The sequence below is a fragment of the Cantharellus anzutake genome (genome assembly GCF_015039405.1).
Source record: "Cantharellus anzutake strain C23 chromosome Unknown EI90scaffold_15, whole genome shotgun sequence".
NCBI classification, from domain to species: domain Eukaryota; kingdom Fungi; phylum Basidiomycota; class Agaricomycetes; order Cantharellales; family Hydnaceae; genus Cantharellus; species Cantharellus anzutake.
Window position 1 is genome coordinate 194,424 of NW_024066965.1, and position 14,849 is coordinate 209,272.

Consider the following 14,849-nt stretch of genomic DNA (forward strand, 5'->3'; position numbering starts at 1 on the left):
AGCCGCCGCTGTGGGTTGAAGTCTGAGGGTCACATATTGGGGAGTAAGCACGTAGTGAACTTGCCCTGAAAATATCCAATTTGACATATGAACGTTGTCAAGACCGCAGGCAGAGCCGTATGCAGTGACATATTTTTGGTCAGCTCCGTGGTCAGGAGTTTGCAATGACATAATGAACCCTTGTTGATCTCTTATGCGTCCATGAGTATCCCGCCCGTTCGTCGACGGTCCCACGTATGAAATTTTCTCTGGGATAAAACTCAATTGAGCGCGGATAGATGCACGCAGGAACTTGCCGACCGGAGCTCCAGGCTTTTCCGCACATCTCTCCATCTCTGCCCCTGGGATCGGAATGGCATCCAAACTTGATTTGAAATTGATCAACCCGGCTCGGTATGAGCAGTGGAAGACCGCCCTCAAGTGCGAAACGTATCCTGATGAGACACTCAATTTCTCGTCCGAAGAGTCTGACTTGGAATTGGGCGTGAATCTGAAGCAGTTGAAGGATTGGAAGGCAGCTCTAGAAAAGTTGGACGTGCATAAGTTGGAGGAAGAGATAAAGCAGTAAGTTGGTTGGCCCGGCGTTTATCGGCTGAAGTCAGACTCCTCGTTTCAAGGTTTGAGCACTACACAGCAAGGATTGAGGATTGCCGTGTACATTTCATTCATGAGCGGAGTGGAAATCCGAACGCCGTCCCTATCCTTATTCTGCACGGCTGGCCCGGTACCCCACGTCCTTTACAATGTCAAGACCATACTTTTCCCTGATAGTGATAATTCCCAGGCACCTTTTGGGATTTCAAGAAGATCATCAAACCATTGGCCCACCCCATCGATCCCAATCACCCTTCGTACGTATACCGTGGTGGTCTTCGCATAATCTATATTGCCAGGCCTAAATACATTTCAGGTTTCATGTCGTTGCGCCCTCATTGCCGGGCTATGGGTTCTCATCGCTTCCGCGAACCCGCAAGTTTACTACAGTGGATATCGCTAGAATCTTCGACACCCTTATGACTAAGGTTTTGGGCTACTCGAGATACTTTGGCCAGGGCGGGGACTGGGTGTGTCCATTGTCCACTGCGCGCGTCCCAGTAACCGAGATTGCGTCAACAGGGTGCTCACATCCTGCGAGCAACTGCGGAGCATCACTCGGACAACGCCCCGTTCATACATTTCAATATGTTCTACTGCGCGGAACCAAACTGGGTGGCTGATGCTGAGAAGGGTAGATTCTGGGGCCTTAACGAGACGGAAATCAATGCTTTGCGAAGAGCGGACGAGTTCATCGAGTTCGGTGGGTTTGACACGCCATTGTTCTTCGACTAACCGCATAAAACTTTGCATTAATAGGAAAGGGATATTCCGCCATTCAGAGCACCAAGGCGAGTTAAGAGTGAATGTGACATCGATCTTGCGTCGTTGACACATGCGCTTTCTAGCCCTCCACGATAGGATATACTGTAGGTGTTTCCCCTCTTGCCCTACTGGCTTACATCGGCGAGAAGATGCAAGCCTGGTCTGATCCTGACCTTTGGGATGTCAACAATCTTCTTGAAACCGTGGCAATATATTACTTCACAGAGAGTTTCCACACTTCCGTCATGATTTACCTTCAGAATGATGACATCAGGGCTGCCTTTGTAAGCCCTTCTTCATGGGGAAAATTAAAGTCCAAATTAGGGATAAGCGCGTTCGTGAGTACATGTTTTAGCGCCTCTGCTTACTGGCCCTATGATCAATTCTGGGTTACACTTTTGCAGCCCTACGAGATTGTGTAAGTGAGAATATTGGTTATGGGTTGACTGTGATCGACTTTTTCTTCACAGGATACATCCTCGTTCGTGGATCGAGAACTGCGGCTCCGTGGTGCAGTACAACAGTGCGTCTTACGCCACCTTGACAAAGTCCTTAGTCAAACGATGTCTTGTGTAGCTCATACTAGGGGTGGTCACTTTCCAGCACTCGACAACCCCGACGCACTGATTGCTGACCTCCGGGAATTGATAACCGCGTATTGGCCGGCCGATAACAAGTAATTAACTCGCAAACACAGTAAGAATTACCCAGGAGGGCTGTAGCTCAGCGGTATAGCGATAAATATAACGATAAATGAACTCCTGACATGCGCGATGTAGGGAAATACACTGCAAGTCAGTCTGATGCGTCGTTGGTTCCCCAGCAAAAATGTCCACATCCTGTAGGGCATGCATGAAAACGCAGTTGGGCCTTATTGTGGCTCATGAAGCTGATCTTTTGAAGCGCAAGAGCGCTTTCGTCTGCTTCGAACTGGGCGTCAGGTTCCGTAGAACCCAGAGAACTTGATTCAGCTGCTATAGGTTGCTGGGAGCCGAAAGAGGTACGGATGGCTCCACCCCTGGCTGAACGTCCTCGGACGTCGAATGGCAATGGGTTCTGTCGAGGATCTCGTATGAGTGGCCGCGCCAAAATGTACCCGCGATAACATTCTTGATGGCCACCATGTGAGCAGGACTGGCAGAAGAATAGAAGGCCCTTGACTGGCAAATGACTGAGAGAAGTTCAGTTCATTACGACAATTGCCCAAGAGGGGACTTGCCAGATTGAGCACCGAGCCTTGTCCTTCCTGCAATTTTTGCAATATTGAAACAGGCCAGAGTTTTCGCGGTTACGTGCGATGTGCACAGGGACAAGGAACGCCTTGCGGCACTTTGCGCACGCCATATGAATATCGGTGTCAAGCTGCCAAACAACTAAGTGTGACATCCCGTGTAATATAGGAACGTGAAATACCATAGAAGCCATACAAATACCCTCAAGTTTTGAAAATTTCCGGACTCGTGCGGCAGAACTAAAGAGCCTTAGTCGTGTAAGCACCTCTACGCACGGTCATGTGAATAAGCGATCATTGCAGGTTGTGGCTGAATGTGCTTACCGACGTACGTAGCACATAAATCCTCAATCTGTTTATTGTCAAATATTTTCCCTCCGGCAACAATACAGACAGTAGCCGCGAGCTGGATGTTCCCAGATGCAATCTCTTCTTCGATACGTTGGCGAAGAGATTCCCATCCCAGCTCCCATATTCGTTGATGTGCTGCCTCGATCTCCACGCCCGACACCTTATTTCCCCTTCGGGATGATCGTGAACGACCCCTACCATGCTTCGGGAGGTAGACTCTGTTATCTCTGTCATTCCCAGAGCCATGAGCCTTAATTGTCATACTACTCTGGAACTTGATCGAGCTGAGACGCTCTCTAGATTTTGTACCAGTAATAAAAAGATTTTCGCTTGCTTCATCTTGCTTTTGCGGAAACACGAACGACGAGTGGATGTGGGATTGTTTGCTAGGTACCGCGGTCCTCACGCTCAGCTCGGAAAACACCTTCGGTATTCCCAACCTTTCTTCGTCCGCTGTTCTATTGTCCAAATAATGATCGATCGCGCGAACAGGCAGCATGATTTTCCCTCCGTGGTGATTAGGTCCAGAAGTTGAGGCACCCTTTTTATCTTGGGCTTTCGATGAGGAATGACGAGGACCATCAATTGACGACGATGAATCATAATTATCATCGCCAAGTGCGCCTGTATCTGATGCATTTGAGCCAATGCCTGACGATGGATGTGCCTTCTGACTCGGTGGGACTGCAACTACACTTCTAGGACTGGGGGCTAATTCCAAAATGTTGAACACGCTTGCATCATCCCCATTGATTTCCGGGAGGGAAGTTAAAGGACGAGGCGCGGGGTTTCGCGATGACGGCCCATCGAGGCTGACATCGCTGTCATCTAAGTCGTCGTCCTCGTCATCACTCCTTTCTCCAGAACCAGTATCATCATCGCCGAGTGCGAGCAAAGCAGCAGCGCTTCCGAGGCTATGCGAGCGACTCCTTGTGCCGGAAGTAGCTCGTCCCAACTCAGGACCTCGACCATCGGAAATTGGCTTCCGACGACCCCGACCGGATAAACTCATCGTGCTGGATCGAGAAGTCGACGTCACTGGAGAAACTGGAGATTTCCGCGTAGATGAGTGCTGACTATGTGGTGAATTGAGGCTGGGAGACTTCTTCTGATTTGAGTAGACCACAGAAACGGTTCCAATGGTTGAGAGTCCATTCGTCGGATGGAGAGCAGTGCTCGGTGGTGTTGATGTCTTACGTTGGTCTGCGCTCTCTGGGACATCTCGAGACACTGACCGAGATAACGACTGCGCAGCGAGTGACCTCGCAGAGCCTTTGCTAAGAGATGATACTCTACGGCGATGTCGTTTCTGGGACGGATCTCTAGATGTACGGCCTAGTGCTTGTTCACTGGGACTGTGGGACTTTATGTGGCTACGCAGCGGGAAAAGGAAACCACTACCACCGTCGGCATCATCAACAAACAACACTGAGGATGCGACTGAACTCCTGGAAGGACTACGGGACATCGAGTGACAACGACTCGCTAATGGTGTCAAAGAGAGCGTTTCGGCGAGAAGGCCTCGAAGCTTGTCCCATACTTGTACCGCATTCCAGTCACCAACCTCAGTGGCAATCTTATGGAACGCTGCGGTGAGCTGTGGGAAAGGGGAGAGAACACTAATCGTACCGTTGAATTATGTTTGCATATGGCTATTTGCGAGTCGCCCTCAAGCTTGTAAGATCGTGCCATGGTGCGAAAAGTATGCTTGTCGAACGAAGTAGCAATCGGGCCGGCCACGTAAGCTGCTACCTGAGAGGATTCGAACCGTACTTCCGCAGGGTTTTTTTGGGGGAAGGCGAGTGCTGGTACCCTAATAATGCTAGTTAGCACCAATGGCCAATCGAAACAATTAACACTGACACATCATCGAAAGGAATTTCTCCTATGTCCCTCTTGCCAGTAATGAACGACATTCCACCCATGGCATCCCAAGCCATCGAATGACGTGGAACACGGTCGATTGGAGTATAGGAGTGCTGAACATCGTGTCTAGTAAAGGCACCATTTTGGTACACTGCGCATAGTGAATCGGAATCCGTCCAGAGAACAGCTTTAGAATGATGTAATGAGCGTCAGTATTTGTTCCGTATTCGAGATTGGAAAACGCTTGACACACCCGCACATGCGCCTTCACTTCCAAGCAGAACGTACTTGGAGATGTGCTGCCTACGCACGTCCCATACTTCCACCCGGTCAGGATCCTCAACATAATCCGCCCTCGTTCCTGGAGCAAATCTAGCTGCAATATTGGCAGCCTCCTTCCCAGGGAGATTTGGATCTGACGGAATTATACCTAGGGGAGAAATCCCTACGGTACGAGGCACAACTGCAATCTCGGTGGGATTATTCGGCCTCCATTTGACCTTCTTGATGGGATGGGGCGCATGGAGCGTATGGACGGGAGTAGAACTGAGTGTTGGGTGCGATATGTCCCAGACCTTCAGGTATGAGGACAGTTTATGACTTCGGCACGGGAATGAAGGATATGTCTACGGACCCTTACGGTTTTATCCTGTCCGCCTGTACAGAGCCACCCTTTTCCGTCGCTCACAGACCAATCCATCCCAAGAATGGCTCCTTGATGGGCAACGGGCATTTTATCAAGTGAACCCTTCCCGCTAGATGCTCCCGGTGCAGGTGCAACGGCCCGAATATCCCATCGTACGATATCGCCACCTTCCAGTGCTACCAGACATTGATGTTGTACTGATGCGGACAATGGATTCGGTGACATGGCTAGGGCGCGGACCGCAGTGCTATGGGGGAGTGAAAGCCGGGCACCGTTGGGCACGCGAATATCCTGACTCTGTATAAGAGTAGCCCAGTTTGATGAGAGGATGCTCATACCCAAATCTTGACAATGGTGTCCTGGCTCCCGGTGAGGAGCAAGTGAGGAAGAGTGGGACCAAATAATATACAATTCACAGCTCTTTGATGCTCCTCACGCCAAACCTTTTCTATGGAAAGATGAAGTCGTAAAAAAGTGCAAGAACGAGCGTCACATACCCAGCTTGGAACCGCCCTTGTTTATATCCCATAATATGATATCTCCATTTGAGCAGGAGGTAGCAATCTTATTCGAGGATGCTTGGAGAATCTTAGTTGGCACTCATGAGATTAGCATCGTTTGCTCACGTCCCGAACCCCATACGACGTCCGTCATCAGTGAACTAGTGGGAGGCAAGCGGGAGTGTCCCCATAGATTCAGTTCTTCCACTAGTTGAGCCCCTCCCGGGCCAGTAGCCAGCACACGGATCGCTCTCCTCGGGGCCTGCGTTTGTGCCAATCGTTCTGGTTGCAAGTCGGGGGTGTCTCGTATACGAATGACTTTCAGCGCTGAGTAAATATGTGTGCATTGACACAGCGTTAGCCATTACTCAAATCCGTCTTGTGGGAAGCAGTCTCTACCAGGAACATCACGTACATTCTCTCCCAGCAACTACGCATCTCGAACCATCGGAGTCTTTAGCAATGGCTGAAGTGGCACCCGGAGACCCCAGAAACGCGCGTGCAAACTTTGAGGGCCTGGCTTCTGAGCGTGGGTCCCAAAATAACCGATTGATAAGGGGAATACGAGTTGGGGTCAAAGACTCGGATATACTTGGGGAACGCATGAGTTCCAGGCTATCACCGGTGGAACCCATCCGACTTTAGCGCTAGCGGTAGACGTTAAAAGCCTTCAGACTTAAACTCGTGAAAAGGCTCAATAGGTTGGGAGCGTGGGAAAGCACGGGAGGTTACTGCCGTTTTCAGTTGATCTGTCGCGTATTTCTTGCTTCCGTATGAATCCTCCGTGAACAGCTTCAACACTTTTTGCCAAACGGATTGTTGGAATGTATTCATAGAGTTGATAAATTGGGGGTGCTATTCACGAGAAAGGATTCATGCGGAAGCAACTGTAACCGCGGTCGCACTACTTGAAGTCATTATTTTATTTTATTGGTGGAACCCATTAGCTTTCGCGATACATAATTCCGCTACTCCGTAGCGGTCCTACGTTTTTTTCTCCAACTCAATTGTCCTATGCACAGGTCCTGTATGACCCCAAACCCAGGTCCATTCTCTGCCCATACAGTTCTATTCCGCTTGCTGCATGCTGCAGTGTAATTATGTGGTTATCAGAGTATGCGGTGGGTTACAGAGCGAGAGTAAATCTCGGCTTCATCTCAGCCAATAGTAACGTTGAGAGTGAACACGCATGCGAGGTAAGAGTAGCGGATCTGCCGCTTCAGCGGCGTTCCACAGTTATATGTATTTGGGGTTTGTACAGGGAGTTAGAATCCCATGGAAGTCATTATTTTCGGTAGTGACGTTCACTCCTGCATCTGGCACGCAGCAGAAATCGGCGATCTCCCCATCTCCTTTTCCATTTATGGTTGCGTCTTTCACTTTATCTGCCATCCATCCTACTCAACGCCACCTGGATTATCCCTGCCTTTTGCAGACGGCCTCGTCCAGCTAGTACAGTGCATGCCTAATGGCATGGACCTATACTTAACAAGATCCTAGCCCCGAGTCCAACTTCCACCCGCATTCGCCTCCGATTGTTGTAAAATGTACTAACTCCGTAACCCCAATATTATCTGATCGACTGCCCAACCGACTTGCAAGCCCGACCCGAGAGCTTGAGGCGAACCTTGAGGACATTCCACGCATGCCAAAACATTCTCGAGATGTTGCATCATTCAAGCGATTGGGCCGATCACTCACCAGGGCCAGAGGGTTCATCACATTGATTCAGGGTGAGGTTAATCGAGTGTCTCTTGTTTGCATTTATCATGTTTCCATGCATTCGGTCTTGTGCTTTGTTGACCTGATGTTTGAGGCTTAAAATCGCCAGCGATAGTGAGCTGAAAGCCTGAAAGAATGTCCTAGGCAAGTCTTCCTGGACGGCTGAGCTCACGCCACTAATAGAGGCTGGTAACCTGCCTAAGCTCACGCGTGAAGGTAGCTTACGCTAGTTGCCGGGTGCCAATTCATTTGGTAAGAGTTGCGCAACACCATGCAATTTGGCACCTCACGCTGCGCCTGCAACACACGTAACCGATGATCAGGCCACTGAAGTATTCACCATGCTCATGACCACTCCCCGTTCCATGATGTTTACTGCTGTAAGTGCAACCAGCAGGTTAAACGAAAGCTGGTGTCCTGCTAATTACTTAACCAGAACACAGACTACTTCCAATCATCGTTCCACTAGGACTGTGCTGCCATTCTTCACTACATAATCCATCTTTCAACTAAACTAAATGTGCACTCCATCCTCAAGCCAACAAAAAGGTTTTGACGCCGATGGCGGTCTCTTAGAATGTCATGTTCTGGGCCGCCGGAGCCACAAGCTACTTGGTTGAATGGCATGCAACTCTGAGGGATTCTGTTTATTGGACATATAGCTCCGTGCGTGGACGATGCGGACTTGCAGTCCTGGAGAGGCACTCGCGTTTGGACGAGTGAATAGAGAGTAGCATCCTACCAAGCTGATGGCTAATTTCTCTGTTTCCCTGCAAAAAGCACCTACAAAAACTCCGTCGGACCTCGGATTGGGTGCCAACACACGGACAGACACATCCACAGAACCGCCAGGATAATCGAGATGGTATACATGCGCAATCAGATACAATATATCCAAGCCTTCGGTTCTCCAATGACAGCGTGTGATCGTGAAACATTGACCAATTCCAAGCTCGGACAACAGCGTAGTCTGCTGGTTCAAAAGGCAGCGAACACCGACAGACTTTAAGTTGCTGTCTAAATGCTGAGGGACTCCTGACTGGGCCAACTCCCCAATTCGTCATATCAGAAACGCTCTCCGGTTTGAAGTGCCTAGGTAAGCAGACGGTACAAGAACTAGACCGGCTGCATGATATATATATATAGCAGAGGGGCGCCTGAGAACGCAATATGGCTATACCCTTGGAGCTTCTTGTGGGGGCTGTGGATGAGGTGTCGCCCATAGATCATGAGGGCTGTGTATATGTGCTGGGACTACGGTGTGTTCAAAGCTCACGACTTGTAAGCCGTATCGACTGTCACACTAACCAGGCTCGTGCCGGCGTCACCATGTCAATTACTGTCGGTCTCCGTGCTTCGAGACTCTGAGCAGCCTGACGGTGGGGTGACTTTCTCTCGAGACACCTTAGATCGATCCCCAGAACAGGGTCTGGTATAACTGACGTACTCGGATCCATCATGATAAACAAGGCATAATTGGAGGGTAAATATTCCCATAGGATATCGTCAACCACACAGGACGGCGGCGGAGCGCTGGTTTGCCTCGAGATCTTCCTTACTAAGCGCCAGTATGGGCTGTCTGAATAACCCAATTCAAAGCCCACTACCATATGGAAATGAGTGGTGTACCCAACTGCACCAACAGAACATTCTAGGATGGAAGGCCGGGAAAATATCGCTGGACACTGATATATTAGCTGGAATGGGAGTTCCTAGTCTTTCATTGTAACATAAAGGCTATCCATTTTATTGGAAACGTTTCCATCGCTTATGCTGACACTTCAAGTGGGGTTTGGACCATTTCATTCATGCGAAACAGGTGCTACCAGTTCAATGAGTACGAGAACAATGGCAAACAACGATTTCAAAAAGAAGCAATAAGCAGCCATTCTATGTGCATCAAAGTTTTTATCTACGAAAACCGCGGGTGCCTCAGAGTTTCATATGATTGGCGAAGAAGAATTACTTTGTCCCTTGTGCTTAGAGAGGCTGATCACCTACCTCGTGGGGTGACCTGATATATTGGAGGCGACGACAATGAAAGCGACTGTGACGCGTGTACAGAGAGCACAGGAGTGCTGATAGGGATCAGCTTCGAAAAGGCGCCCGTTTGCTGATAGTAGACGTTCAGGATGCAAGATCGGGGACGATTGAATTGTCTATTTAACAAGTGAATTGGCGTCGGGATTTAGCGACCCTCGGCACCTAAAAAGGAGAAAGAGAAGAAAGGCGCTTATAATCGACTTCCCAGGAAAACGTGTATTACGATCTCCACCTTTTTTGCGATACTGGGAAGAAGCCATCGGCGGACATGCTGTATGAAGTTGTTGTGATTTGCCGTGCACATTTGGGGCAATTACAATCATTGCTGCTGGGACGCGCAGTTTTCATGCTGTTGCTGACCCGCTGATAGGAAATATTGTTTCCACTCCTGCGCTTTAGCTCCCCTTAGCATAGCAGCAGTATCGGACCACTTTCCGTGAGCCAACAAGCGCTCATAGCTTCATTCAGTGCAACATCTCTCCCCGGACATCCTCGCTAACTCGATATTATCCAAATAAAATAACACACCTTCACAGCCCTTGAGCGCCAGTTTTGCGGTATTTCAGACCTATGTAAAAGTGAATGTTGCTCAAGTAATTACTATATCCGGAAGACCTCGCCCAGCAGCTGTGCTGGACGCCGTAACCATATGATCGAGATTCCATGTGTTTTATTAATTACCCATATCTCTTGGAGATGTCATAACGGAGCTATTTGGGCTGATGCGTGCTCTCACTGTCCTGGTAGCTGCATGTCGAGTGCTTCTGGCGAGAAGTGTGCACGTGCAAGACGCTGTTTGGCCGACCAGCTTGAAAGTAGCCGAATGGGAAATATGGATCCAAATGCCTCAGTAGTTAGGTCCGTGGATATACAGCCTGATTGGGAGACCAAATATTCCCCGATTTCCACCTGATGAATGAAGTGCCAAATTGAATTGAACCAGCATTGAATTGCTGGCCCTCCGTTAGTCTGTCCAATGGTGCTGCCTACAAAAGACTCCCCCATGCATCTACGCGCCCATCCACTCCCTCATCTACGTGCCCCTAGTCACCATCCCTCCTGGCGGGACGAAGCGGCCTGCTCAGCTTCACTCCACGCAACCACAACAGTGTTCATTCACCCTCAGCTCACCACTTGTGCACTGCCATGCAACGGCCTAGGAAGTTTGCATGCCCCAAGTGCTCCAGACGTTGCACGCGCCCCAGTGAGTTTCGCGAGGTGAGTGTCGGGACCCCACATGCTTACTGCAGAAGCGACCCAAACCGACCCACGACCACTCTTCATAGCACATGGATATGCACGATTCGGTGAAGCGTACGTACCTTCTCTGCAGGTCAGCAGTGCCCATGGATTGGACTTAGGCGCTCACGGTTTACCGTTTTAGGCTACACATGCGTCTGTAATTATACCAGCAGCTACAAGAGCAACATGACACGCCATCAACATAGTTGCTGGTGGATCCAGAAACAGGAGAAGACAAAGGGCACCTCAGGAAACGCCCAGAACCGCCCAGATGCCTCTCAGGCTACGGCCTCTCCAAGGGGGAGGATCGAGGAAGGCACCCGCCGTTCATTATCCAGGCTCCCTGATGCTAGCACCTCCCGGCCCTTTTCATCACAAATGTCCCCGCCTATCAGGACTTCACCGCACCTATCTTCCTCCAGCTCCAGCCCAAACTCTCGTTCACCATCGTTGGGCAGTGAGGATTCGTCTGTAAATGTGGCCCTTGAGCGCCGGAACGCGACCTACCCCCCTTCTCCGCCAATCCCCATGATGTCTGGTTCGAGGCCTCGGCCCCAGTCACCAATGGGACGTGAGTATGGCGGCGCAGCCATTCATCATTCGCAATCGCGTTCTGCACAGGAAGCCCGTTACTTCGGCACCGATGCGCTCACCACTGATTCGCCATCACCATCATCCCAGCTCCATGATGGTCGTCTTGAGCAACACCAACCTTTATCACACGACTCGTCTGGTCACCCGGTGGTATTCTATCATCAACGGCGTTCGTCAACATCTCCCGTGTCTAAATTTTCTCATTTAACCGCACCCCGGATTACGGATGATGCTCCACACGCTCCAGAAGTGCGTCGGTTTGCTGCGAACGATGGCGTCGTCTATTCTGAACCTAGGGATATGACATCTCTCAAGTCCACGGAGCAGTCAACCGATGTCTCCCTTGTACCCGCTCAGCGAGCTGCCCGCCTGCCGAGCTACATGAGTATCGACTGTCAAGGCCGCCCAAGTGCCACGTCTGATAGTCCCTGGAATGCTGGAGATTTCGGAGATGGTTTCGCAAGGCTGAGCCTTACAGACAGCGTACTCCCCCACGATGGCCTCCGTCGCAACGCGCTTGTGCCTCTCTCGTCAGGACAGGGGGAAGCTACATCCCCTGACACTGCATCATTTGCGTCGTACTGTTTCCCTGTTTCTGGGTCCCAGTCTTCCGCCCGCAACGTAGAGCAGCACCCCAACGTCGGGTACTCCGTGGGGCCGCAGGAATCTTGGATGTCGTTTATCCAAGGAGCGGGCCTTCAGATTCCGTCGCCTTTGGACGCCTTCGGCTCATCCCTGCCCTCCCACCCCGCCATGGGACTTTATTCCGGCCAATCTAATGACCAGTGGGCATTGTGGACACCCCCAGAGTCACCCTAGGTGAAGCCGGGAGGCTGTTGACTAGACGCACATCCCTCAGAGACCTCGTTTGTATTATCTTGCTATCCAATTGTTTGTGACGAGTATTCGTTATGATAGTAACGATACTTTCCACTGTCCCCCGTCATGGACTACGGTCCTGGCAGGCCTCCTTTGTATTATGTCTTTTAGTTTTCAATTGGTTCCATTTCGTTCTTCTGCGTCCACGCTGTTGTCTTTACGGATCTCATAATTCTTTTTAAAATCTCGCGCCTGCTTTACGCCATTCCCCATTCCCTGGCCACCAATCTCCATTGCGCACTGAGATTTAGGGTTTATGAGATATACTGTTCGTTCAACTTGTTCTTTAGTGGTATCAATGCATGAGATTTACACATGAGCAAAGACAAGTGCCAGGTCTGTGAGCTGGACAGTGATAGTGCGCGTCAGCATCCGGCACCTGTTTTAACCGCCAATCAAAGATTTCGCAGTTACCTCCCTGCGTATGGCCGTGCGTACGTACAGCGACTTCCCTTCTGGGAGGCAGTGCCTCAAAATTCCCTAGGAGCATCTTCGCTCACGCTCCTATCCTGGGTGTTGGTGGCAAAAAACTGAATATCGCTGTGTCAATCCCAAAAATTCCCATATAAGGTAATTTTCAGAACAGCTAGTGTAATTCAGGGCAAGATAGCAGGGACGGGCAGGTCTCGACGACACGTCGGCCAGAGCGTTGGGGTTGTGTTGTGCAAGGCAACGAACGCACAGAAGCCTGCCACCGTAGTTTGAAAAGCTCTGCATTCTGATTCGGCCCGGATAGCTCGTATTGGGTGTGTTGCTATCCAACTAATAATCGGAAAAGCTTAGGCGATAGGGGCTGTAGGCGCCGGAGGAAGGGGAATGTTTTGAAACATAGAATCCCGGGCGTGCTTTGAATCAGGCCAACGCCCATGAGTGATAATGTCAGCCGAAATAAACTGCAGGAAAGGTCCAATGGTCTTTGTTTCACCCTTGAAGGAGAAAGAAACCCCTGAGCAGAGATAGGAGTACCGGGAAATGTGATCTTTGGGATGGAAACACATTTCGGTGGGTGGGTAATTGCATGAATGGAATTCCAGGGGGAACACTGCGCAATTCATGTTAACTGAAATTACCATAAAATTGGGAATGTATGTGTCGAAGCGAACGATCTGAAGCAATTCAAGTTGGACGGATACGAGGTATTTCCCACTTCGGAAATATGTTGCGCAGTTAGACCGAATATGAGGATGATGTTGGTTGGTTGGAGGAGGGGGGTACGGAAAGCTATGGGATGCGGATTTCCTCGTGCACTAGTAGCAGATTGTACGCGCTTTCCACCACCATCATCATCATCGGAAAATATGATACTCGAATTGGACGCCATGCGAACACTTCCTCGTTTATGGATGAGAGAGTAATGTGGGATTACCTTACAAGGTAAGGGAGAGGTGCCGGCACATCGGAAAATATGTCCTGCATGGAGCGTAACTGTACAAATGTTGGCCGCCAGTGCTTTGGGTGCTAATGGCGACACTCAACTGAACAACCTGCACGACTGCAGCGCACGACTAGTGATTGTCTCTATGGTGTGGCACGAACAGAAGGGCAGAAGGGAGCGCAACAATTGATAAGCCCCTGACACTTACTCACCGTGTATGGAGAGTTATCTTAGATAGGCTTCAATTGCGATGAGCACAACGGCGGGGAATTATTGCACTGACATGATGACGTGTATGCTATCTCTTTTAATGATCAAGTCTTCGTTCCTACGGTTGGCGAACGCCATTCATTATATTGGGTCCACTCTCAACAGTAGATCCACGTCTACTTAGTAGAGGCTGGGATCCTGCCCAGCATTACGGTTGTACAAAGGGATCAGCAAAAAGGGGGTCATGCCTCCCCCTTCTTCCCACCCCAAAGAAATTTCGGCGGAAAAGGATTCTGTTTGAAAGCCAGTCGTGATCCGAGGAGTAGTTCAACTTCAAGAGAGAGACCAGTGGTTAGGCTACCCGTGGGAACGGGGGTGCCGCGCGCTTCTCGACGGACTGGCATCCGTGCCCCTCCGTCGCAGCGCGAATGTCGTGTAGAGTTGTGGTTTGCTGGGGATAGGGTCTCTCCTCCCTAAAATTCCTCTCGGTTGCAAAATATTTTTGGCAGCTGCGGCCCCAGTACTATGTTATTAGGACACCACCCGTGATCACGAAATGGCCATCTTAGGTTCTAAACTGGTGACAACTTGGATTCTGAGAATTACGCCTAGGAGACCCTCTTGACTCCGTGGAAGGACAGTGACGAACAAGTGACCGGCCGGTCGTGCGGTTTGGTTTCGCTCTGATGGGCGCGCATTGGCCGGTTGTTGGCTGTATTGTAGTGCAACATTCTGCCAGGTGCGAGGCAATACCTATGCATCTGCTACGCGGCCGCTTTCCTGGAGCTAGTTGAGATACATGTTCATCACTTTCGCCAGTCCTCAACATAT

The 14,849-nt window shown here is 50.2% G+C and overlaps 4 protein-coding genes across 4 annotated transcripts; 2 read left to right on the top strand and 2 right to left on the bottom strand.

The window, feature by feature from the left end:
- Positions 1-352: 352 nt before the first annotated feature.
- Positions 353-2,039, top strand: EI90DRAFT_3121010 (Alpha/Beta hydrolase protein; the record flags this gene model as incomplete). The annotated part of the gene is made up of 10 exons (XM_039063359.1): positions 353-564; positions 618-724; positions 785-851; positions 911-1,064; positions 1,117-1,297; positions 1,354-1,389; positions 1,456-1,697; positions 1,764-1,777; positions 1,830-1,882; positions 1,936-2,039. 10 exons carry the CDS (start codon positions 353-355, stop codon positions 2,037-2,039), a joined length of 1,170 nt encoding a protein of 389 aa, XP_038918108.1.
- Positions 1,941-6,666, bottom strand: EI90DRAFT_3288120 (uncharacterized protein). The gene is made up of 12 exons (XM_039067094.1): positions 6,369-6,666; positions 6,080-6,280; positions 5,951-6,031; positions 5,792-5,901; positions 5,442-5,744; positions 5,061-5,382; positions 4,805-4,994; positions 4,571-4,754; positions 2,915-4,517; positions 2,773-2,858; positions 2,579-2,721; positions 1,941-2,530 (listed from the first exon to the last, which is right to left on the bottom strand). Exons 1-12 carry the CDS (start codon positions 6,586-6,588, stop codon positions 2,155-2,157), a joined length of 3,819 nt encoding a protein of 1,272 aa, XP_038918109.1. The 5' UTR covers positions 6,589-6,666; the 3' UTR covers positions 1,941-2,154.
- A 1,256-nt stretch (positions 6,667-7,922) lies between these two features.
- Positions 7,923-8,935, bottom strand: EI90DRAFT_3049496 (uncharacterized protein). The gene is made up of 2 exons (XM_039059697.1): positions 8,112-8,935; positions 7,923-8,055 (listed from the first exon to the last, which is right to left on the bottom strand). Exon 1 carries the CDS (start codon positions 8,896-8,898, stop codon positions 8,323-8,325), a length of 576 nt encoding a protein of 191 aa, XP_038918110.1. The 5' UTR covers positions 8,899-8,935; the 3' UTR covers positions 7,923-8,055; positions 8,112-8,322.
- Positions 8,936-10,954: 2,019 nt separating this feature from the next.
- EI90DRAFT_442604 (uncharacterized protein) lies at positions 10,955-12,561 on the top strand. The gene is made up of 2 exons (XM_039067616.1): positions 10,955-11,032; positions 11,103-12,561. Exons 1-2 carry the CDS (start codon positions 11,008-11,010, stop codon positions 12,371-12,373), a joined length of 1,296 nt encoding a protein of 431 aa, XP_038918111.1. The 5' UTR covers positions 10,955-11,007; the 3' UTR covers positions 12,374-12,561.
- Positions 12,562-14,849: the final 2,288 nt, after the last annotated feature.